Below are 21771 nucleotides of genomic sequence, written 5' to 3' on the forward strand. Positions count from 1 at the left end.
GTTGCAAATTGCTTTGCAACAGGGGTTCAACCTATGTACAGGACCCCCTTGACGTGCACCAGGATGCGACCCCACCAAGGGGCATGGCAGCTGCTCAATCACTCACAGCGACACGACACAACAGTTCAGGACAGGAGGTGGATGAATCTGCGGTCCAGGCAGTGTCAGTGGTGCAAGGCAGGGGCTGGTCAGCCCCACGTTGAACCCCGGCGTGGCCCAGGGGTACCACGCACCGGGTGCAGACGTGCAGCAGGACTCATCGGCGCTCATGGTCAACCGGAGGCTGAGCCGGCGTGGGCTCTGCAGGCTGAGGATGGCCGCTTCCTTCAGAGCCTGGGTAAGAGGTTTGGGGCTGATCCGACTGCTTGCAGGCACTGTCATCCTGTCCAGGCAGCTGGAGAAAGTCAGGCAGGACCAGGTCCTCCTTGGAGAGCAGCCCACGCTGGTCATTGGCCCGACAACTCTGGGCACGGTTCAGCAGCTCCACTAGCCCTGGGGGAAATGCAGGTCATGCACCTGAGCCCAGCACTCGCGCTCCTGTCCTTATACCTCGGCTGCCCTCTCCAGCTGACGTCACCCTGAATGTGTCCCAGGCACAGCACTTGCAGCTCCCTCGTGCTCCACGCCAGCACCTATGGGACACTGCACCTATCCCCAGCAGACTAGGGGCCCTGCATCCCTCACCCGTTTTGCCCCAGCCCCTCAGGTTTCAGACATGCCAAGTCTCACCTTCCAGGTCATACGTGCGACGGTTCAGGTTTGTGGCAGCTGAAGACCGGGGCCGTGAGAAGGAGGAGGACATCTCCCACAGCGTGCCGGGCTCTGCTCCTGTTGGGCTTCCCTCCTGTCATGAGCAGCCCAGGCATCAGTGATGGGGCAAGGAGGCAGCGCTCCCTCAGACCGTGTCCCCATCGCCCTCCCACAGCCTGGCTCCTGCCTTGGCACCCACTGCCCAGCCTCGTGGCATGTGCTGGGGTTGCAGCAGGTCACACCTTCACCAGGGACCATGGCAGCAGCCATGGGGACATCTCTGACTAGGATGGTGGGATCTTGAGCTCACCTCGCTCCGGAGTGGGGAGGGGGCAGCTGCAGCCTCAGCACCGTCTGTCACTCGCATGTCTGCAAGGTAAGGGATGCTCAGCGCCCTGGCCCTGGCCCAGCTGGTGACAGGATGGAGCCCACCCCAGGGAGCAGCTGCCAAGGCCAGCAGAAAGCAGCCTGGCCCTGTGAGCGCTCTGTGTGGCCACATGGCTTCGGGTAGGGAGGGAGCACAGCTCGGGGAGGAGGACACTCTACCTGCTGGTGTTTCCAGGACAAGCTTCTGAGCAGCCACGGTACTGACCAGCTTCTCCAGGTCCAGGGCAGCTGGCTCGCCTGGCTGTAACGGGAAGAGCCATCTGGTGTCACGCTTGCTGCAGCACGGCAAAGGCAGGCAGGCTGAGCTCCCTGGCCCAATCCTGCCAGGTCATGGGCTGCACAGCATGGAGCACACCCACCAGCCCCTCACAGCCCACAGTGGGGTGCCACAGCCCACCTCAAATACCGGTGACCCACAGGCTGCCCCCAGCATGGACTGCTGCTCCCCACCACCTGGTCACTGCCAGCAGCCCTGGGCCCGAGCCCCAAACCCAGGGACACCCACCCACCGAGCCCCAAACCCAGGGACACCCACCCACCGAGCCCCAAACCCAGGCCCCACCCCACCACAGCATCCCAGCCGCAGGAGAATTGGGGTCGTGCCCGCCGAGGCTGAGCCCTCACCCGCCGCAGCAGCGCCAGCTCCATGCTCACGCCGTACTTCCCCAGCACAGGCTGCAGCGCTTCCCGGATGCGCTTGGTTGACTTCGCTGTGATGCGGATGGTCTTATTGAGGGAGGAGATTTCCAGGCTGTGGAGGGGGAGAAGAGGCTGTCAGCAGGCAAACACGGACAGGCAGGACAAGCAGGGGCAGAGCCGGGGTGTTCAGGACTGCCTGGGGTCTTGGGTGGGTGGCCAAGTGCGATGTGGGCTAGACATTGTGGGCAACAGCATCAGTCCCAAAGCTCCCACTCACTCAAAGCTTATCCTGTTCTCCAGCTTCACCTCCTGGTCCGCCAACACGGAGCACTCCTGGTCCAGCACCAGTGCTTTCTGCAAGAGCCGAACCATCAGGAGAGAGCAGGCGGAGTGGCATGCTGTCCCAGACCAGAGACAGTCCGGCTGACAGGAGCCCCCTCTCCCCCCTGCTGCCCTACCTGCTCGTTCCCCACCAGGTAGACCTTGATGTCGGGGAGGCTGAAGCCGCGCTTCTCGCATATCCCCGCCAGCATGTCACGGATGGAGTGGCCGGGCCGGACAGAGGCCAGCGAGGCTGTGCCATCGGGCAGGTACACACAGCAGTACTTCATGGGCTTGGCCGGCAGCTCCGCCTCGCTGCCTCCCAGGCTCTTCCGATGGCTCTGCGGGAGGGATGCAGCAGGATGAGCCTGGCCGGTGGCAGCGTGATGCTGTGGGGCCAGTGCAGAGATGACTCACCTCCGTCCAGGGGCTGGCAGCTGTGCTGGCCGAGGACAGAAAGCCCAGGTCCAGGCTGGCCGAAGAGTTGAGTGAGCCCTGGGACTCCCGCCATAGCGTGGCACTTCCACCGCCTTCTCCCCCCTCTGGGACAGACAGGGGGATGGTGGTGGGGATGACGGGCAAACTTCAGGGGTGGGATGGTCCCTCTGCCCGACTCAGCACAGCACCTACCTGCCCAGGAGGGCTCCCGCCGCTCTCCCTTCCTGAAGGACCGGCGGGGGCTGCGGTTGGCACCACTGCCTGCCATCTCCACACCCACGGGCAGGGACTTGCCCAGCTTCAGCTTCGACTTCTGGGGCAAATGGAGAAGCATCTCAGCATGGGGACATCTGAGGCTGCCCCTTCCCTTTCCTTGGTCCCCTGGCTGCTTGTCCATCCTCAGCCTGGGGCTGGGTTTGCTCCAAGCAGCGGGGAAGGGACACAGCACCATTTTCTCAGGCAAATGGACAGGTCCCCAGCCCCTCCTTCCCACCTTGCTCACCTTGCTGAGGTCAGGTGGGGGGCTGCTGCTGCGGGAGTGGGGCCGCAGGTCGGGCAGGGGCTGCCCCTGGCTCTCTGCCCGCAGGCAGGCCTGGTAGAGCGGGGATTTCACGAAGCGCGTGTAGCTGTCAAATTTCATCAGGTTAAAGATCTGCAAAGGGAGAGAGCGAGTGCTTAGGACCCCTGCCCACCTACAGATTGCTCCGGCCACTGTCCCATGGCATGGCCCCATGGCAACAGCAGCGACGCTGGGTGATGTGTGGGGTGGTCCTGTGGACCCCATTTTCAGGTGGGGTGGAGCACAGGTGCTGCTCATACCTGGAGCTGCTGGATGCGAAACATGTCTGGGGATGGGGTGGCCAGCACATCCTCCCCAATCCAGGCCTGCTTGTCGATGTTCACGGGACTGACCGAGTGGCTGGAGAGGAACTCATCATAGATCCGCCGCGCTTCCTGGGCCAGCTGGGGGAGCAAGGGGCCAGGCTGAGACCAGGAGCCCCCTCCTCACTACCACCCTGCAGGGAGCCCCTGCCTCACCCCGTGGAGCCACTTGAGCCCTGAGGGGCCAAGTCGCCCCTGGGATCAGCTCAGTACTGGGGCTTCGGGATGGGCACTGGAGCTGGCCACCCCCACTCAGCGCCAGACTCGGGGTGCAATATGCTGGTTTCTCCACAGAGGTACAGCCTGAGGTAGGAACCGACCCCCCCAGCTGTATGGCTCTGTCCCTACGATTCCCAGTCTGGTTCTCTGCCCTTGGTCTCTTTTGTCTTCCCAGCAGCATTCTCCACCCAATGGACGCCTTGGGCTGGAAAAGCATGCTTGCTCTGTGGGGTGGGCGGTCCTGGCTGTGGCTTTTCAGATGCATATCACATCCATCTCCTTATTCCCCCCAGCAAGAGCCTCCATCCAGCCTGCTCAGACTCCCAGAGCAGGGGTCTGCTGGGACCCTGGGACGTGCATGCACGACAGCTGTCTCTACCTGTGCCCATCTCCCTCCCAGCAGTTCTGTGGCCCAGGATCAGCTGCGCTGTGGCTGTGCAGTGGACAGTACCTGCTGCGTGTCGCTGGCCGGGATCTGCTGGAAGCGCTCGCATGCCTGCCAGAAGTAGACGTTTTCGGCACTGAACTCCTTCTTGAGGAACTCCTGTGGGGCAGAGAGAGCTGTTGGCCTGGCTGGCGCAGCACTGTGGGACAGCCGGTTGCCAGTGGCGGATGGGAGCAGGGACCAAGGTCTGGGTGGCAGCGCTCACAGTGAAGTAGGTGACGGCCACGCGGTCCTGCAGCAGCGTCTCAAAGGATTCGGCCCAGCTGACCACAGACCCCTGTGTGGAGCCGCAGGTGGCCGGTGGTCCTGGCAGGCTGTTCACACTGTGGTTGCTGCCACGGGCCCTGGAGGCATTTAACTCTGAGAGAGAAAAACAGTCAGAGGGACGCTGCCTGGGTGTCCCCCAGTGTCACTCCCTGTCACCAGCAGTGCTCTGTATCTGCAGCAAGTTCATCCACCCCATTCTGACCGGAGCTGGTGAGCCCTCAGGTAGGGAACATGAAGGGGCATCACAGTGGCATCCTCGGTGGATTGAGTGTCATGATGCCACAGCCGGCACTTTCTGGCATGACAGCCCTCCCTGCCAGCACTGGCTGTCCTCCCCTCCCCAGAGTGTCACTGTGACTCCACCTGTGACTCATCTCCCAGAGGAACAGAGCTGATGAGTGGGGAAGGCACCCAGACAGGGAGGGAAAGCGGGGTGGAAGGGGACACAGGGCTCACACAGCATGGAAGGAAGCTTGGAGGATGGGTAGGCGTGCCTGAACTTACCTCCTCCATTCCTCTGGCCATGGCAAAGAACAAACTCAGTGAGAACAGGGCACAGAAAGTCTCATCCCCTCCTCCGGGGAAACCCAAGGTGACCGTGCATTCAAATGGATTCCCTCCTCTAAAAGGTGGAAGTTCCCAGGGGCAACCCCAGCTTTTGAACTGGTTTGGCCGGTGAGCAGCTGGGAGCAGAGGGTCATTTGCAAGAGGAGGTAAGGGTATGGAGGTAGGGCTCTCCCATCAAAGCTGGCAGGCACAGCGGAGGCAGCAGGCTGCTGCTTTGCCAGGCTCCCCACCCTCCTCCTCCTGCCCAAAACACGGGGTAACTGCACCCACCATGTGTGCAGGTGGGAACACCAGCCACTGGCACCCTGCGCTGGAGGGATCCTGCAGCAGGGCTGAGGGAGGTGAGTGGGCACCCGAGATATTCAGTGCACAGTAAGAGACATAGAGGCAGGCAGACTCCCTCAGGGAACCCAGGGCTGGCTGGTACCCAGGTTCTACCTGCCCTGGGAACCCCCTCAGGCCCCAGCACCCAAGGCTGCCAGCTGAGCAGCAGAGGGGAGGGACAGGCACAATGGGGCCGTGTGGGAGGGATGGGGGGGTACGGCAAGTCCCTGGCAGAGGGCTCAGACTGGCATTGCGGGGGCCCAGCCATGCACCCGCCGATGTCACAGACTGTGCTCACACAGGATCTGGCTTTCTGCTGGCTCCTTGCCCCTGGCACCAGGCTGGCTGTGGGCTTCCCCCTCCCCTGGAAATGATGCCAGCCTCCCATCCCAGAGCAAAGAGCAGCCTTACCTCCATCTGACACAGCTGGGCCCTGTGGGGGTGGAGAGAAAAGAGATGAGAGGGGCCACACGGCATCTGCCAGCCCGGTAGAGCAGTACCCGGGGAGCTGGCAGCATCAAGGCAAGCCCAGTCTGAACCCAGGAGCAAGGGACGTGGGCTGCCAGCAAACACCGCTCTTGTGTTAGCTGCAACCAGGACCGCTGCCCCATGGCAGAAGCGGAACACAGGGCTCCCAACTGTGGGCAGTGAGTAGGGGTGGGGTGTTACAAGGGGTGTGCAGCTTTCCTCTCACCTCCCATGCATCTACTACCCTGTGGCCAGGCCAGCTATTGGGAAAGGGCAGATGCTATCAGATGTAACCCCGCCACTGCTTGCTGCCTGCTGCCCGGGGAGGAGAGAAGCAGCCTCCACAGCACAGGAAGAGGAGGGGAGAAGGGGAGGGAAGGAAGGACAACCACAGCCCTAGGCAGGCAAGCTGCCTGCTCCCTTCTTCCTCGGGGCCTGGGGCTACTGGAGGACAGATGCCCAAAACCAGGGACTGGGTGCTGCCAGCCCAGGGTGCAGCAGGACAAGGTGCCCTGCAGCACCTGCCAGGCTGCCCCAGATGCCAGCTGCAGGGATGTGGTACTCCAGGACCCACAGAAAGCAGTGAGATGGGCAAAGCCTTCACAGTCAAAGCCCAGCCAAGCACCCTGCGTGGCACTGCTTCTCATTGCCTGCCTGGGGCCACACAGAAGTGGTGTCCTTGACCTGGCCAGCCAATGCCCCCACCATGCCAGCCCCACACACCCCAGAGTACTCTGCACAGCCCCAGCCTGTCCCCATCCCAGCCCCACATACCCCAGTCCCACTATCCCACCCCTGCCTGTCTCTGCTACCCCACCCCACAGGCCACTGCCATGCCCCTTACCCCAGCCCCACACATCCCAGCCCTGCCCGCCCATTACCCCAGCCCCACATACCTCTATTCTGCCAGCTCTTTGCTCTTCCCCATCCATCCCTGCTGCCCACACCCACATAGCTCTGCCCTGCCTGCGCCACTCAGCCTCACACATACCAGCACTGCTGACCCCTGTTATCCCATCCCCATATGTCACTGCTTGGCCATTACCCCAGTGCCATACATCCCCACTTATATCACTGTCTCAGCCTCATAAACCCCTGCCTGCTTGTTACCCCAGCCCCATACGTCCTTGCCTGCCTGCTACCGAGCCCCATATACTGCTGCCATCCCTAACACCCCTCTACATCTCTGCCTGCTTTGGATACCCAAGCCCCACTCTTCCCTGCCTGCCCAATACTCAGCCCCACAGCCCCTGCCTGCCTGTTATATACCCCACACCCCTCTGCCTGCCCAGGACCCAGCTGCACAGCACCCTGCCTGCCTGTAATCCAGCCCCACACCTCCTGCCTGCCTGTTATCCTCTCCACATCCTTCTGCCTGCTTGGTACCTGGCCCCATACATCCCATACATCCCTCTGCCTGCCCATTGCCCCCTCCACAGTCCCCTGCCTGCCTGCTACCCAGCCCCACAGCCCCTGCCTGCCCAGTACCCGGCCCCACACAGCCCCTACCTGCCTGGTACCTAGCCCCATACATCCCTCTGCCTGCCTGTTATCCCTTCCACAACCCCCTGCCTGCCCAGTACCTGGCCCCACACAGCTCCTGACTGCCTGCTACCCAATCCCACAGCCCCTGCCTGCCTGGTACCCAGCCCCATATATCCCTCTGCCTGCCCGTTATCCCCTCCACATCCCCTGCCTGCCCGGTACCCGGCCCCATACATCCCCTCTGCCTGCCCGTTATCCCCTCCACATCCCCTGCCTGCCTGGTACCCGGCCCCATACATCCCTCTGCCTGCCCGTTATCCCCTCCACATCCCCTGCCTACCCGATACCCGGCCCCATACATCCCTCTGCCTGCCCATTATCCCCTCCACATCCCCTGCCTGCCCGGTACCCGGCCCCATACATCCCTCTGCCTGCCCGTTATCCCCTCCACATCCCCTGCCTGCCCGGTACCCAGCCCAAAGCCCCTGCCTGCCCGGTACCCGGCCTCGCGCCGTGCCGCCGGGCGGGGCAGCCCCGAAGGATGGAGACCGGCGCGCCGGGCCGGGACTCACCATGCGGCCGTTGTGGACCAGCAGCAGCTTGGCCTTGCCCTGCATGCCTGGCACCGCCCGGCCGAGCGCGCTACCGGCGCGGCCCGCGGCCCCGCAGCATCCCCGGCCGGCGGCGCGGCGCGGCTCTCCCGGCCCGGCCCGGCCCGGCCCGGCGCTCCCCGGCACTACCGCTTTCGGCAGCCACAGGAAGTGTCGCCATGGCAACCGAGACCGCAGCGGGGGGAGCGGAGCCGCCCTCCCGCCCCGCTGCCGCTGCCGCCACCGCCACCGGCCCCGGCACCGCCCCGCTGGGCACTGGCTCCAGCTCCGGGCCAGGAGGGGCCGCGGCCCCGCCGCACCCCGGTCCCCATCCCGGTCTTTGTCTCCATCTGCATCTGCATCCGTGACCCCATCCCCATCGGCATCCCCGTTCCCATCCGCAGCTACATCCCCCTCCGAATCCCCATCCCCATCCCCCTCCGAATCCCCAACCCCATCCCCCTCAGCGCCCATCCAGCACGGCCTGTGCCACCTCGGGGTCACCGCACCATCACCACGGCTCCCGGCAGCCCGGGCAGCCCAGGGGGGCTCCTCCTGGGCGTCACATCACCCCGGGGAGGTGGGATGCAGGGGCAGGTGGGCATCAACACCCTCAACACACCCTGCCACCAGCCTGGTGCTGCTTGCCCTAGTCACACCCGGCCAGGCGTGCAGCTGCCCCCCAGCCCTGCGCCACGCAGTGGGTCTGGGGGTGCCCCAGGCGTTTGGGGGGAGCTGCCTGTGCCACAGATGCCGGCGGAGCCTGGCAGGGAGGAGCGGTGGACGTGCAGCTTGGAGTCACCAAACTGATGCCTAAGCAGTTTTGCCCATTTCCTAAGGTTGGGGTTCCATCTTGATCAGCAACCACAAACCAATTGAGGATATTTTAGGATATTTGTTAGGAAATGTAAGTAACTAACAGTTACAGGATAAACCGCACAGCACCATGGCAACCCACTCATGGAAATGCTAATAACTGGGACGTAAGGTGGGTGATTAACCTATCAAAAGCAGAACCCTAACATTAAGTTGGGTGCAGATCTATGCAGAGAAAAATGAAGTGTTCCCACCGTGAACATGCACAAAAGCGGTGTGGCATTAGCAGCCCTGGCAGGGTCTCAGGGCAGGGGGTAGTGGAGGGTGGCCCCCGCTGCTGCCCCTCTGCCCCCCACTGCAGCACGGAGCAGCAGTGGGGCAGGGGGCAATCGTGCTTCTCCCCTTCCCTTTGTCGGAGCATAGCTGTGTTGTTTGGCTTGGCTTTGCAACAGGAGTTATAAATAAAAATGTCTCACCAAGAGTGCGTGACTCATGGTCCTCACCACAAGGATAACCTCTCTGCTAGGAAACCTGATCCAAGGACTGAACTGCTGCATGCAAGAATCAAAGATTGCTTAATTAATATATTTAATCCAAATGGCGAACAGATGAATCCCTCACCCCACCTGGGCTGGAGTGGGCTGCGGGGGAAGGTGCCTGTGCCCCTCTGGACCCCTGTCCTATGCCATCCCCGACCCCTGGCTGCTGATGGCCCAGTCCTTGACCTGCTCCAGGGCTGGGTGGTTTCCCTCGGATGGCAGCAGGGAGCTGTGGCAGTGGCTGACGTGGCCTCAAGCTGCTCCAGCCTCAGCGTTACCTCCTGCTACCCCCCGAGGGGGCAGCTGGTGGGTGCTGGCGTTGCCTCACCCTGCTTGGGCGGGATGTGGGGATGTGCAGAGGCATGACCTCTTGCTCCGGAGGCTGTGTCAGCCCTGTACACCAGGACACAGCCATGCCTTGGCCTGCCTCCACTGCCTGGGCAGCGTGCAGCGTCCCCCTTTGGAGGCTGCAGTGCCTCTCCCGGGATCACATGCTGGCTGCACGGCTCCAGCCCACTGCCACGCTGTGCCTGCCATGATGCCAGTGGTGCCCGGGTACCGCAACCTCCTGCAGTGCTGCCATCCCCGGGCCGGATCCTGGCCCCATGGGGAGAGGGATGCCCTGTGCCCCAGTGCCCCAGCCAGGTGGAACCCGGTTTATCCTGGGGGTAGGCGATGGCGGGGTGACAGTGGGGTGACAGCTGGCTGGGGGATTTGCCGAGGGTATTATTTAATGCTGTGGGTAAATGGAGAAACAGCAGCTAATTCTGGAGCCCGTAATCCTCTTCCTCCCCCGGGGATGGGGAGTGTGCCAGTCACGCAGCCACCGGCAGGCCCCGGGGACAAGCCCCTGGCAGCTCCCCAGGCGTGCCGCAGGCTGGAGTGACTCCCTAGACCATGGGTGATGTGCAGAAGGTAAGTGGGGTCTGGTGACATTTTGCCTGTGCCAGGATGGGTGGTGTGTCAGCACCAGCTCCCAAGCTGTGGTGCTGGGCGGGCTGGCAGAGCAGGACCAGGGCTTTACCCTGGGCATGTCCCCACAGAGCGCCCAGGAGCTGGCAGGGCTCCCAGGGCAGGGACAGCACACCTGGGGCGGAGATTGGGGCTGGGCGGATCGGCCGTGGGTCACCCCGACCCTGGACACCTTGGGAACCAAGCCCTGGCGCTCGCTCAGGCCATAGGCACAGGGTACCCATGGCCGACAGTGCACCCAGCTCTCCTCCCCAAAACGATGGTGCTCGGCAGCACCCCAGCACCCCGCAGGGCTCCCCCAGCACCCCGCACCCCCAGGGGCTGCTCTCCGTCATCCAGAAGTTGAAGGGTTCCCCGGAGCAGGAGCTCCGCATCGTCCTGTTGGGGCTGGACAATGCGGGGAAGACCACGCTGCTGAAACGCCTGGCGTCTGAGGAGGTCAGCACCATCACGCCCACCCAGGTAGGTGCTGCTGGGGGCCACGGGCAGTGGGAGGGCGGCAGGTCCTACCCTTCCCTTGGGTGATGCTGGTGTTTGTGTCCCCGCACAGGGCTTCAACATAAAGAGCGTTCATTCACATGGCTTCAAGCTAAACGTCTGGGACATTGGGGGGCAGCGCTCCATCCGCCCATACTGGAGGAAGTATCTGGGCAGCACAGATCTGCTGGTGAGTGGGGCAGCTGCCCCCAGCCCCCCCCAGCCCCATGTGTGGAAAGCTGTGCCCTTTGTGCGGGGCCCTGTACCCCAGCGCATGCATGCGGCCCCTGCAGAAGGCAGGGGGCTGTGCAGCCAGGCAAGGAGGAGCCGCTGACTGTCCCTTTTGTCCCCATGGCAGATTTATGTCATTGACAGCGCAGACCAGAAGCGTTTTGAGGAGACAGGGCAGGTATGAGGGGCCCAGTGGAGGGTGGCTGTGGAGTCCTGGGGCTTGGGTCCATCTGGCACCAGTTCTTTGAGGATAGGGAGCAATGCTGCTGTGGAGGCCAAGCTGTCCCCGGAGCTATGTGGGAAGGGCTCATGATCAGAGTCTTGGCACGCGGAGTCACCCCCCTCTATAGCAATCAGTGCCCAGCAGCTCTCCCCAAGCCGGGTGCCAAGCACCAGGGGTACCCAGCACGGGGGCGACTGTCCTGGTGAGAGCGACCCCTCAGCAGCCAGCCCTCCTGCCACCTCGTCAGCACCAGGTTTGCAATATGACCAAGCTAAGGTTTGCAAGTAGTGAAATCAGAGTTATAAACCCTAGGAATGAAGCTGAAGAGGGGAAAGTGAGACTCTGAGTGCCAGTCTCGGCAGCTGTACCGGCACCAGACGGCGGTGTGGGTGCGCCAGACAGCACAGGGCTAGCAGCAGCCTCCCGTAGCTGCCCTTTGCCCAAGGCTTTCAGTGCTGGGAGCACTTCAGCCCTCAGGTAGTCCTGTGTGTGGCTCCCAGGCTCTCTTCAGGGCACATGTAGCTTCAGGGGTGCATGTCTGTGTCTCAGGATGTTGAGACCTCACAGCCGCTTTGGCTACAGTAAGAGCACCAGAGAGAGGAAAGTGAGGTGCTTTGGGGGACAGAGGTGCACCAGCCTGCCCTGGTCAGCTCAGGCAAGTGGCCCAGCAGCTTGATGGAGGAGCGCAGCAGTGAGCAGCAGCACTGGGAGATGGCTTTCTCTTGGCAGGAGCTGGCAGAGCTCACCGAGGATGAGTCCCTCATGGGGGTCCCGCTGCTGGTGTTTGCCAACAAGCAGGACCTAGTGACTGCAGCACCTGCAGCTGAAATCGCAGAAGGGCTGAGCCTCCACACCTACCGGGACCGGGAATGGCAGATCCAGGCCTGCTCAGCCTTGTCTGGGGAAGGAGTGCAGGTAGAGATGGGGGCCTGCAGGCTCTGCAGAGGTGGGAGAGGAACTAGGGATCTGTCATGTTTTTGGGGCTATGCTCACGTATCTCCTTTCCCTCCAGGATGGGATGAACTGGATTTCCAGCCAGATCATGAACAGGAAGAAGTGAGAGCTGCAAAGTGCCAGACAGGACTGAGCTGCAGGTCCCTGAGCCATGGCCACCCCCCCTGGTCCCTAGACTCCCCCAAAAGGCTCGGCCAGGCCTTGAGACTCAGACTGCCATGCTCAGGTGGGCTTCCCACCCAGTCTTTCGCTAATCAGTCAGCTTCCCCTCTCCCTGCCTCCTGGGCTTCCATGGGCTCCTCACACCCCCTGACCCTCCTGCAGTCCCGGTATTGTTGGAGGGAAGCACATGTCCCACTGTGTCTAGGGCTTGCACATCTCCAAAATGAGAACCTGCTTGGGACTCATCCATCCACACTGCTGATACACCCTGCAGAGGCTGCTGCAACAAACACACTGCCCAGGGCACGCTGAGCTCCCCACCACAAGCACCAGCTACACCCTCAGACACGGCACATACAGCCCACTGAATGGTGTGTGTTCCCCTTCGCTCATGTACGATGTGACTGGTGCTGCCCCAGTCATGGCAGATGGCTCAGGAAAGCCTCAGCTCAGCATCTTCCGCTGGCCAGAGGAGCTCCCACGTGTGCACAGGACCTGGGACAAGCACAAAGACTCAGAGAGGACCCAGCTGGGCAGTCGCCAATCAAGGGGTTTCACTGCCTGGTGCCAGCCCTGGCTGCAGCCACATGCACATGCCTCTGAGAGGGGCTGATCTGCAAGAGCTGCTGGGAAGTGTGTGGCCCATATGCACCGGGGCTGGCGCTCCTATTGCCCTGCTGAAGACGCCCCTTCCGAGGGCTGGAAGATGCAGCTCCCTGGCCACCACAACTGCAGTGGCCAGGTGCCCGCGCCGCTGGGGATGGGTGGGAGACAAGCCAGAGCGGGGCGGGGGACCTTCTGCTGGGCCAGGCCCCAAGCCGCAGCCCTGCCTGCCCGTAGGCCGCACTGCCCGCAGCCAGGCAGCCCTGCGGCCCGCAATAAAGCCGCCCATGACCTCCACGCTGCCTCGGCCAGTCCTTCCCGGCCAGTCCTTCCCGCGGCGCTGGGACGGCGCTGCCCTCTGCCTCGCCGCGCTGCGGCCCGGCGAGGCCTACGGGGACCGCGGCCGTGCTCCGACCCCAGCGCCTGGCGCCATCTTGCGTAGCGTTGCCATGGCGACGGGCTGCCGACGCGGGTCACGTGTCCCGTGGACGACGCCGCGTCGCGCACGTGACCGGCACTGGGCGGGAAAGCGGACTACAGCTCCCGGCGTGCACTGCGCAGGCGCGCGGCACGCAGCATGCCGGGAGGCGCTCTGCCGCGCCTCCTCCCTCCCACCCGCCCGCTCAAAGCACGGCGGGAGATGCGCACCGCCCCGGCCCCGCCTCCTCCCCTGCCATAGGCGGGCAGGAGTGACGAGCGCTCGCGGAGGCGGGAACGCGGAGGTGTGGAGGTTTCTGATTGGTGCTGCGGGCGGCCGTTCCTGGGCGGGGCCAGGGGCGGGGGCGGTGCGCCGGAAGGCGGAAGCGGAGGATGGCGGCGGGTGCGGGCGGGCTGCTGGTGGCCGCTGCGCTGCTGCTGTTGGCGGTGGCCGGGCCGCGCCCGGCCACCGCCGAGCTCACAGATGGCAACAGCGAACATCTGAAACGGGAGCACTCGCTGATGAAGCCGTATCAGGGTAAGCGCGGGGCCGGGCGGGCGGGCCGGCCGTCCCGCAGCGGCCCGGGTTGAACCGCGCTCTCCCTGCCCCTTCTCAGGCGCGGGCTCCGCCGCGATGCCGCTGTGGGACTTCCAGGGCAGCACCATGGTCACCAGCCAGTACGTCCGCCTGACGCCCGACGAGCGCAGCCGCGAGGGCTCCATCTGGAACCGCGTGGTGAGAGCCTGGGCAGAGGCCAGCGGGGCGGCGGGGGCACGGGGGGAGACCGCCGGGGGCCCGGGGCGGCCCCAGTGCCTCTCTCGGCTCTTGCCCTGACGCTGCTGGGCCGTCTCTCCACATAGCCCTGCTTCCTCAAGGACTGGGAGCTCCACGTCCACTTCAAGATCCACGGAGCCGGCAAGAAGAACCTGCACGGGGACGGCCTGGCGCTATGGTACACGCAGGAGCGCCTGGTGCCAGGTACGGTGTGCAGCCAGGGGCCACCTGGCCGGGCTGAGGCCTTGTCAGCGCTCACAGGTGCCCTGGGGCAGCCCAGGGAGTTTCCCCTGTCCTGGTTTCTCACCAGGGAGGGCGTTTGAGCTTGCCTCTGCTGGTTTCACTGGATTGGGGTGGTGTGTCCTGCTTGTTCGTCCCAGGGAACAGGTGTCCCTCAGTCATCTGCCTGGCAATAAACGTCTCTTACAGCTCTTTTCAATAGAAGTCTCTGAGCACAAATTCTGTCTGAGAACCTTCTGTTTCCAATGTTCTGCCCTGTTCCAGGTCCTGTCTTTGGCAGCAAGGACAATTTTCATGGACTGGCTATTTTCCTGGATACATATCCCAACGACGAAGCAGCAGAGGTGAGTAGTTCAGGGAGCTCATTCGGTGCTGAGAAGGGTGTTTCTTCACGGCTTCACACTCCAAGTGCTTCACGCTCAAACCAAGGAAAAGTCTCTCTTTACATGGGAGTGCACTGCTCTTCCTGTCGTTGGAGGTGGTAAAGGGAAGAGTTTTTATGTGCATTAATGGAGATAGAATGTCCCTGCTCCATCTTCTGCTGTTGCTGACTACGCAGATGTTTCCCGGGCCTCTTCCCTGCTGCTTAAGAGGGTGGCACAGGCCTGGTGTAAATTGTGCACCATCTATGAAGTAAAGTTAGAGGAATCAGCCTAAGAGTATATGCATCCCGAGTGCCATTTCCTGAGCTTCTCTGTGTTTTGGTTGCTCTTCCCATGTTGTTTCTGGCCTTATTATCTTTGCAATCTGGGGGTCTCTAAAAGAGAAACTCCTGGGCTGGCTTTTTGTTCCAGAATTCCCTGTGGCCAAAATACAGATCAGTCCCATGGGGGCTGGTGGTCATTTTCTTCTGTCCTCCTCTGTGTTTGTGGATCTCGTTATGGCGCAGTCAGCAAACTTCTAGTGAGATCTACTGCATGAGAAACTTGATGCTTAAGTCATAAAGCACCTGGAGATGACCCATCTCCCTGTTGTCTTGATGCTGACTGGGAGGTGAATTCTTGCCTCCCAGTTGGCCTCTCCTGGTGTACATAATCTACTGACTACAAAGCCCTGAGTGTGGTTATGCTGCTGTTGTGGTTTTGTCTGGGATAGGGTTAATTTTCTTCCGGCTTAGTTGAGATTTCTTCCTGTTCTGGGTCTTGTGCTCTGTTCTTGCACTTCTTGCCTGGGCTTATGAAGGGGGATTGATACAGAAGGTCAGAAGTGGTTGCTCTGCTTTAGCCAGAGCAAGGTCTTGCTCAGTTTAGAAGCAGCTTTATGTAGAAAAGGAGCTTCGATTTCGCTGTTCTGCCCTCCATCCCTGAGCGTGCAGCAAAGCATGTGGCTCTGTTTTCATGCCTTGCTGAGATACTGTTCTTGCTGAGATTTCTGACCAGGCAGGGGAAGGTGGCTCTTGGTCTGCAGCTCAAAGGCGTCTGCAGCCTGAAAGCAACAGCGCTTTCCTCACTGCAGCATGTGTTCCCGTATATCTCTGCAATGGTTAATAATGGCTCCCTGACGTACGACCACAGTAAGGATGGGCGCTGGACGGAGCTGGCGGGGTGCACCGCTGACCTTCGGAACCAGAACCATGACACTTTCCTGGCAATTCGGTACTCCCGAGGTCGCCTGACGGTGAGATATGGTGGAAACCTTCTGCAGGATCTCTCATGCACGTTAGATGGGGCAGTGCTGAGGGGTGGGTGTTGCTGTATCAGTCAGTAGGTGACCTGGAGATGGTTTTCCAGGCTTGACCACCTGCCCCTCCTGCATGTCTGGCTCCAAAAGAGCTGCAGGTGAGCAGGTAGTGGCATGGGTTCCTGGCGTGATGCTCCCCTGGTCTTGCAGGTGATGACTGATGTGGAAGACAAGAACGAATGGAAGAACTGCATTGACATTGCAGGGGTGCAGCTGCCAACCGGCTACTTCTTTGGTGCTTCTGCTGGCACTGGAGATTTGTCTGGTGAGAGGGGGCTTTGCTTACAGGAACACGTGCTGCTTGAGCCTGGACTGTAACACTGTGGATGCACTGGATGGCTTTGATGGCTTCCTTTTGCCAAATTGTACACCAGGCTCTTGAAACCCTCTTGGGTAGGGACCTGTGGCCTGGGAAAGGAGGCACCTGAAAAGCTAAGGAACATCTCAAATTGCAGGGTGGTACCTGGGGTGTGAGGGTGGCTTGAGAGGGAGGGAGACCTACACCTGGCAGAGCACAGTCCTAGACGTGCTCTGAGTGCCTGGACATCTCTCTGAGCTTCTGATGGTGCTTGGTGCTGATGGTTGTTTCCTAGACAATCACGACATTATCTCGATGAAGCTATTCCAGCTCATGGTAGAGCACCCTCTAGAAGATGAGACCGTTGACTGGACCAAGATTGAGCCTAGTGTCAGCCTCCTTAAATCGCCCAAAGGTGAGTCTCTGGGCCTTGGAAACCTTTTGGTGTGGAGAATTGGGATGTGAGGGCTGCCCTCTTAAAGGCCCGCTGAAAGGCGTCAGAGCTGTGACACCCTGTGAGACTGCAGGAACTGAGGCTGGGTTGGTCTCTGTAGCTGTTCTTTTCCTTGCAGACAACGTGGATGACCCAACGGGGAATTTCCGAAGTGGGCCTCTGACAGGCTGGAAGGTGTTCCTGCTCCTGCTCTGCGCGCTGCTGGGCATCATTGTCTGCGCCGTGGTGGGAGCTGTGGTCTTCCAGAAACGCCAGGAGCGGAACAAACGTTTCTACTAGTGGAAGACCTGGGCTGTGCCCTGTGCCCAAACCCATCTTTTCTATGGGGAGCTGTAAAAACTGTGGTTTCTAAAAGCTGTTTCTGAGAAATATCAGAAGTATTTTCTTATCTGTCTGTTTGGCTGTAACCCCTGCCCGGTCCTTGGCGTCCGGTAGGTTGGACTGAGGTGGGTGATGCCCCCTGGGCCCCCCCTGCCCCCAGGGCTGTGGCAAAGGTGTCTGGAGGTTGCTCCCCTCTTTTTCCAGCGCTCCCCCTGCCAGACAGGACCTGCGGGGGGTGAGCAGCGGCGGCTGTGACCGGGAGGGGGCTGCGAGCGGGGCATTAAAGGACTGACACCACCTGCGGCTCTGGCTGTTTGTGGGAGGGGGGTTAGGACGGCCCGGGAGGGGGGGCTGAGAGAGAGCTGGGGGGGGGATGGAGGTAGGACGCCCTAGGAGGCGGGGGCTGAGGGAGAGCTGGGGGGACCTGAGAGAGAGCTGGGGGGTTGCGGAGGATGCCCCGGGAGGGGGGGGGTTGGGACTGAGGATGCCCCGGGAGGGGGGGGGGGGGGGGGGGCGTGGGGGGGCTGAGGATGCCCCGGGAGGGGAGCTGAGAGAGCTGGGGGGTGGTGATGGAGGTAGGACGCCCCGGGAGGGGAGCGCTGAGAGACCGGGAGGGGGTGGGGGCGTAGGGCGCCCCGGGAAGGGGGGGGGGGGGGGAGGGGGGCGGGTCTGAGAGACCTGGGGGTTGCCCCCGGGCAGGTCGCAGCTTGGCGGGGGCTGTCGGGCGGTAGGGGGGTGTTGCCCCCCCCCCCCCCCTCCCCGGCGGGGGGGTGTCCGGGGGGCGCCGGCGGAGCTGGGGCGGGGGGCCGCGGCCGTGCATTGTGTGCCGGGCCCGCCCCCGGCCCGCCCCCCCCCCGGCGGAAGGCAGCGGGGCGGACCGGCCGTTTCCGGGGCGGGGGGCAGCGGCGGGGCGCAGCCAGCGTGTCCCCGGCGGCGGCGGGGCCGGCGGAGCGCGGCTATGGGCCCGGCCCGCCGCAGGGCCGCGCTCCGCCTGCGCGGCGGCGGGTGAGCGGGGCCGGGGGGTCCCGGCGCGGGTGGGGGTGGGGGTGCCGGTGTCGCCCCGCTGACCCCCGCGCTGTGCCGCAGGTCCCCGCCGCTGCTGGGCCTGCTGCCCGGCCGGGGCTCCGTCTTCCCGCTCTTCTTCCTGGCGCTGCTCCTGGGCTTCGCCTCGCTGCTCTGGCTCCAGCTCAGCTGCTCGGGCGAGGGGCCGCTGCCCGGCGAGGGGCAGAGCCGGGGGTCCCCCCGCCAGCCCTGCCCGCCCCAGCCCCCCCCCGCCCCGCCGCCGGAGGACGAGCCGTCGTGGGGTCCCCACCGCCTGGCGCTGCTCGTCCCCTTCCGCGAGCGCTTCGAGGAGCTGCTGGCCTTCGTGCCCTACATGCACCGCTTCCTGAGCAAGAAGAGGATCCGCCATCACATCTTCATCCTCAACCAGGTGGACCACTTCAGGTAGCGTCTCCCCTCACCACGGCAAGCGAGGGGACCCGGGGGCCCGTGCCCAAGACCCGGTTCCTGGTGTCAGCACTGGGCAGCCGAGGGTCAGGGCCGGGGCGCAATGCTCCCCCCGGATTTGCTCAATTCTAGCACTTACAGAAGGACAAAGTGGTATTTCGCTTCTCTTCCTGAGCGAGAAAACTCACGTATTTCAGCTTTGTCCCCAGCGTTGCAGGTCTGTGGCAGCAAACATCTGGTGACGCTGAAATCCAAAGAAATTCCATGGGGGGGTTGGAAATGCTGTCGCTTCCCCCCTTGCTCGCTGTCCGGCACCTGCCTGCAGCCCGGCAGGCACTGTGGGGTCCCCAGCCGGCCTCGGGGAGCTGGGAGCCCCTGGGGGTCTGCAGCGGCCGAGCCCCTGCGTGGCACCCTCCAGCTCAGCGTGTGCTGCCTGTGTAGGGAGAAGCCGGGGTGCGGGTTCAGGATGGACAGCTGTGGCACCCCGCGCTGTGGTGGCAGGGGATGCCATGTCTGTGTGTCCCTATCTGGGGACCGGTCAAACATTTAGCCCTGAGGACCACGGGGGAGGGACGTGAAGGGATGGTGGCAGCTGCCTGGGGTGCTGAGTCCTCGGTCCCGCGGCAGGTTTAACAGGGCATCCCTGATCAATGTGGGCTTTCTGGAAAGCGGCAACGACACCGACTACATTGCAATGCACGACGTCGATCTCCTGCCCCTCAATGAGCAGCTGGACTACGGCTTCCCAGAGGCAGGGCCCTTCCACGTGGCGTCTCCGGAGCTGCACCCGCTCTACCACTATAAGACCTATGTGGGTGGCATCCTGCTGCTCACCAAGCAGCACTATGAGATGGTGAGCGTGTGGATGGGATGGCCTGGCCAGTTTGGGACAGGGGCTATGACGTCTTGGTGACTTGTTGGATATTTTGTGCTCCATGCTTGGGAAGAGGGGAAAGGAACCAAAATGGTTTGGGGACAGAGCCCGTGGTGGGAGCTGGTGGGAGAGGGGAGGCTGTGCTGGTGCTCAGGGCTTGTGATGCTGGTCTGCTCCTCTGAGGCGTGTGGAGTTGTGTTGGACTGGACCTCAGCCGGTACGGTGCCCCTCTCATTCCAGTGCAACGGCATGTCCAACCGCTTCTGGGGCTGGGGACGGGAGGACGATGAGTTTTATCGACGTATCAAAGGAGCCGGTCTCCAGGTAAGGAAGGGATGCTCCATGGCCTCCTAGGTTGGAATTGCCCTTCTCCTTGTCTCCCCGCCTGGTCCCGGGCTGTAGCTGCCCAGGCTGGGACCTGGGGAAGGCAGCCCTTCTGTGCTCCCCACTCCAGCACCAGGTGCAACAAGTTTTCCAGTAGCTTTAACAGAAGTTTTGCTCTCCTTCCAGGTTCGCCGTCCCTCTGGAATCACGACTGGATATGAGACTTTCCAGCACCTGCACGACCCAGCCTGGAGAAAGAGAGACCAGAAGCGCATCGCTGCACAGAAGCAGGTGAGACCTCTGTCTGGTCAAGGGAACCACAGGAGATTCAGGTTGTGATCACCACATGCTCTGAGCCGTCCTTGCCTCTGTCCTCCCCTGCCACCTCTGCGTTCCCTCCCCGCGCACTGGGTGGGTGCTTCCCCCTCCGCTGGAAGCCAGCGTGGGCTGCATGGTCTTTCTCTTCCTCAGGAACAGTTTAAGGTAGATCGGGAGGGAGGTCTGAACAACGTGAGGTACCGAATCGAGTCACAGACAACTCTGAGTGTGGCAGGAGCCCCTTGCACCGTCCTTAATATCTTGCTGGACTGTGACACAAGTGAGACCCCGTGGTGCACGTTTGGCTGAGCCCATCTCCCATGTGCCAGTCGTGTGCGCTGTGCTTGTGCTGAGACACTGGGGCTGCCACCGGGCTGCTTGGAGCAGGCAGGATTTTTGCAGCGGACGAGCATGGCAGTTCTGGTGAGATGCAGAGGAATAGAAAAGGCCAAGAACCAGGTTTTGCTGGGACCAACAGAAGAGGCTGAGAGTGGGACTTGGTGGCGTCGCTGCAGATGCTGGTGCTGCCTCCCAGGGCAGGTGCAGGAGGCAGTTTTCCTGCGCTGGACATGACTGAGCTGCCACTCAGCTCAGAGGACAATAAAGAACTATCAGGGCACCTGTGAGTTGTGAATTCTGTGGGCTGCACTGTGCCACTCCTTTATCCTGCTCCCTTCACCTTACTGACTTCAGTGCACCCGTTTCTGCCTTGGTCCTGGCTACGCTCTGTCTGGACTGGCGAGCTGCTCTGGTTCGGAGGCCAAGCCAGTCTGAAACGGGCTCTGAGTGAGATGGTGCCTGTGTTTCAGCTGCCAGGTACCCCCAGGGCTGTGCTGTGGTTGCCTCATTGCGGGAAGTGGTTGTGGTTGAGCTGTGCCCCGAGCCCCAGCATCTGCAGCTCTGCTGGATGTCAGCAGCTGAGGTAGCCCAGGACTTCTCTCTGTGGAGTAAGGTGTAGAGTTCTGGCTGAGCTGCTCCCTCCCTTGGCTGCCTTCCATGGCACGTGCTGCCTCGGCCTTTTTTGGGGGGGTTGGAGAACCTGATGTTCCCCTAGAAGTGCTGAGGGGAACTGGGATCTGCTCTGGCCTTGTATGAGGTGATCTGGGAAGGACTGGCCGTACCGCGGTGTTGTTGGAGCCAGGGTGATGGTGTGGAGAAGTGCAGGAATTAGGATGGTTGCCCCTAACCCACCTGAGCCGAGAGGAACATGAGCTTCCCTGGGTGAGACAGGGGCTGGGATGCTGCCCTTGGAGGTGGGAATGGGGAGGGGGCGCTGGGTTGGTGAGGGAGAGGCAAGGCTGTGTGGGACCAGGCTGCAGACCTCACCCGCGCGCTCTAGCTGCCTGGCCCTGCCTCGTCACCAGGCTGGTTTCTCCCATATTGTGATGGGACAAGTGTCCAGGCTGCCCCTTCCAGCAGGGCAGGGGGGTGTTTACTTGCTGAGGGTATCACAGTGCCGGTCCCCCACCGCCGGCCGGGCCTGCAAGGGCTCTGCTGTGGGCTCAACCCCCCCACTGCGGATGTGGCTTGTCTGGGTCAGTGAACGGCTTGGGAAAGGTGCCCAGGCAAGCGGCGCTGTCAGCCTTGGGGTGCTGGTGACCAGGAGGTACCGGGGCAGGCACACCCTGCAAACGCTGGGTCCCCAGCAGCCCAGCCCGTGCGGTGACCGAGGGACCTGCTGCTGTCAGAGCAAGAGCAGCCGATGGGTGGTGGCAGGAGCACTGATGCTGTGTGGTCAGGAGACAGCAAGGAGGAGGAGGTGAATGATGTCTGGCTACTGGGAACGTGCCTGGGTGCTCTGCAGTGCTGGAGCAAGGAGGTGGGGGAAGCTGGGAAGGTCCCAGCGGATGAGGAAGGACACT

The 21771-nt window shown here is 62.5% G+C and overlaps 4 protein-coding genes across 9 annotated transcripts; 3 read left to right on the plus strand and 1 right to left on the minus strand.

Moving 5' to 3' along the window:
* Nucleotides 1-243: 243 nt before the first annotated feature.
* RGS14 (regulator of G protein signaling 14) lies at nt 244-7967 on the minus strand. Its single transcript, XM_040604609.1, has 15 exons — nt 7765-7967; nt 5651-5672; nt 4287-4441; nt 4088-4180; nt 3355-3498; nt 3038-3187; nt 2728-2848; nt 2515-2639; nt 2235-2438; nt 2054-2130; nt 1762-1888; nt 1297-1378; nt 1061-1119; nt 730-844; nt 244-492 (listed from the first exon to the last, which is right to left on the minus strand). Exons 1-15 carry the CDS (start codon nt 7807-7809, stop codon nt 257-259), a joined length of 1755 nt encoding a protein of 584 aa, XP_040460543.1. The 5' UTR covers nt 7810-7967; the 3' UTR covers nt 244-256.
* Nucleotides 7968-9921: 1954 nt separating this feature from the next.
* Nucleotides 9922-13069, plus strand: LOC121093235 (ADP-ribosylation factor-like protein 3). Of its 6 annotated transcripts, none has more exons than XM_040605203.1 (6): nt 9922-10052; nt 10383-10571; nt 10660-10776; nt 10945-10995; nt 11770-11955; nt 12053-13069. In XM_040605203.1, exons 1-6 carry the CDS (start codon nt 10035-10037, stop codon nt 12098-12100), a joined length of 609 nt encoding a protein of 202 aa, XP_040461137.1. In that variant the 5' UTR covers nt 9922-10034; the 3' UTR covers nt 12101-13069. The 6 variants fall into 6 exon arrangements, with proteins under 6 accessions (XP_040461137.1, XP_040461139.1, XP_040461134.1 ...); XM_040605205.1 differs by having other exon boundaries at nt 9937-10052; nt 10428-10571; XM_040605200.1 differs by having other exon boundaries at nt 9950-10052; nt 10181-10571.
* Nucleotides 13070-13542: 473 nt separating this feature from the next.
* Nucleotides 13543-17241, plus strand: LMAN2 (lectin, mannose binding 2). The gene is made up of 8 exons (XM_040604678.1): nt 13543-13714; nt 13794-13912; nt 14038-14155; nt 14456-14535; nt 15647-15808; nt 16022-16136; nt 16465-16584; nt 16742-17241. The coding sequence occupies exons 1-8, from the start codon at nt 13570-13572 to the stop codon at nt 16900-16902; spliced, it is 1020 nt and encodes a 339-aa protein (XP_040460612.1). The 5' UTR covers nt 13543-13569; the 3' UTR covers nt 16903-17241.
* A 602-nt stretch (nt 17242-17843) lies between these two features.
* B4GALT7 (beta-1,4-galactosyltransferase 7) lies at nt 17844-20528 on the plus strand. Its single transcript, XM_040604807.1, has 6 exons — nt 17844-17949; nt 18031-18390; nt 19021-19246; nt 19508-19591; nt 19778-19882; nt 20063-20528. Exons 1-6 carry the CDS (start codon nt 17903-17905, stop codon nt 20216-20218), a joined length of 978 nt encoding a protein of 325 aa, XP_040460741.1. The 5' UTR covers nt 17844-17902; the 3' UTR covers nt 20219-20528.
* Nucleotides 20529-21771: the final 1243 nt, after the last annotated feature.

This window comes from Falco naumanni, chromosome 8 (assembly GCF_017639655.2).
Source record: "Falco naumanni isolate bFalNau1 chromosome 8, bFalNau1.pat, whole genome shotgun sequence".
Classification (NCBI taxonomy): domain Eukaryota; kingdom Metazoa; phylum Chordata; class Aves; order Falconiformes; family Falconidae; genus Falco; species Falco naumanni.

Bases quoted from the DNA above. Each gene is read 5' to 3' on its own strand.
- RGS14 (XM_040604609.1), bottom strand. From the start codon at position 7,809: ATGCAGGGCAAGGCCAAGCTGCTGCTGGTCCACAACGGCCGCATG. The intron at 4,442-5,650 runs GTAAGGCTGCTC...TTTCTCTCTCAG, and splicing joins CCCAGCTGTGTCAGATGGAG to AGTTAAATGCCTCCAGGGCC. The intron at 1,120-1,296 runs GTAGAGTGTCCT...CTTACCTTGCAG, and splicing joins TGTCCTGGAAACACCAGCAG to ACATGCGAGTGACAGACGGT.
- LOC121093235 (XM_040605199.1), top strand. From the start codon at position 10,089: ATGGGTGGTGTGTCAGCACCAGCTCCCAAGCTGTGGTGCTGGGCGGGC. The intron at 10,777-10,944 runs GTGAGTGGGGCA...TCCCCATGGCAG, and splicing joins TGGGCAGCACAGATCTGCTG to ATTTATGTCATTGACAGCGC. The intron at 11,956-12,052 runs GTAGAGATGGGG...CTTTCCCTCCAG, and splicing joins TGTCTGGGGAAGGAGTGCAG to GATGGGATGAACTGGATTTC.
- LMAN2 (XM_040604678.1), top strand. From the start codon at position 13,570: ATGGCGGCGGGTGCGGGCGGGCTGCTGGTGGCCGCTGCGCTGCTGCTG. The intron at 13,913-14,037 runs GTGAGAGCCTGG...CTCTCCACATAG, and splicing joins GCTCCATCTGGAACCGCGTG to CCCTGCTTCCTCAAGGACTG. The intron at 16,585-16,741 runs GTGAGTCTCTGG...TTTTCCTTGCAG, and splicing joins CCTCCTTAAATCGCCCAAAG to ACAACGTGGATGACCCAACG.
- B4GALT7 (XM_040604807.1), top strand. From the start codon at position 17,903: ATGGGCCCGGCCCGCCGCAGGGCCGCGCTCCGCCTGCGCGGCGGCGG. The intron at 18,391-19,020 runs GTAGCGTCTCCC...GTCCCGCGGCAG, and splicing joins AACCAGGTGGACCACTTCAG to GTTTAACAGGGCATCCCTGA. The intron at 19,592-19,777 runs GTAAGGAAGGGA...CTCTCCTTCCAG, and splicing joins TCAAAGGAGCCGGTCTCCAG to GTTCGCCGTCCCTCTGGAAT.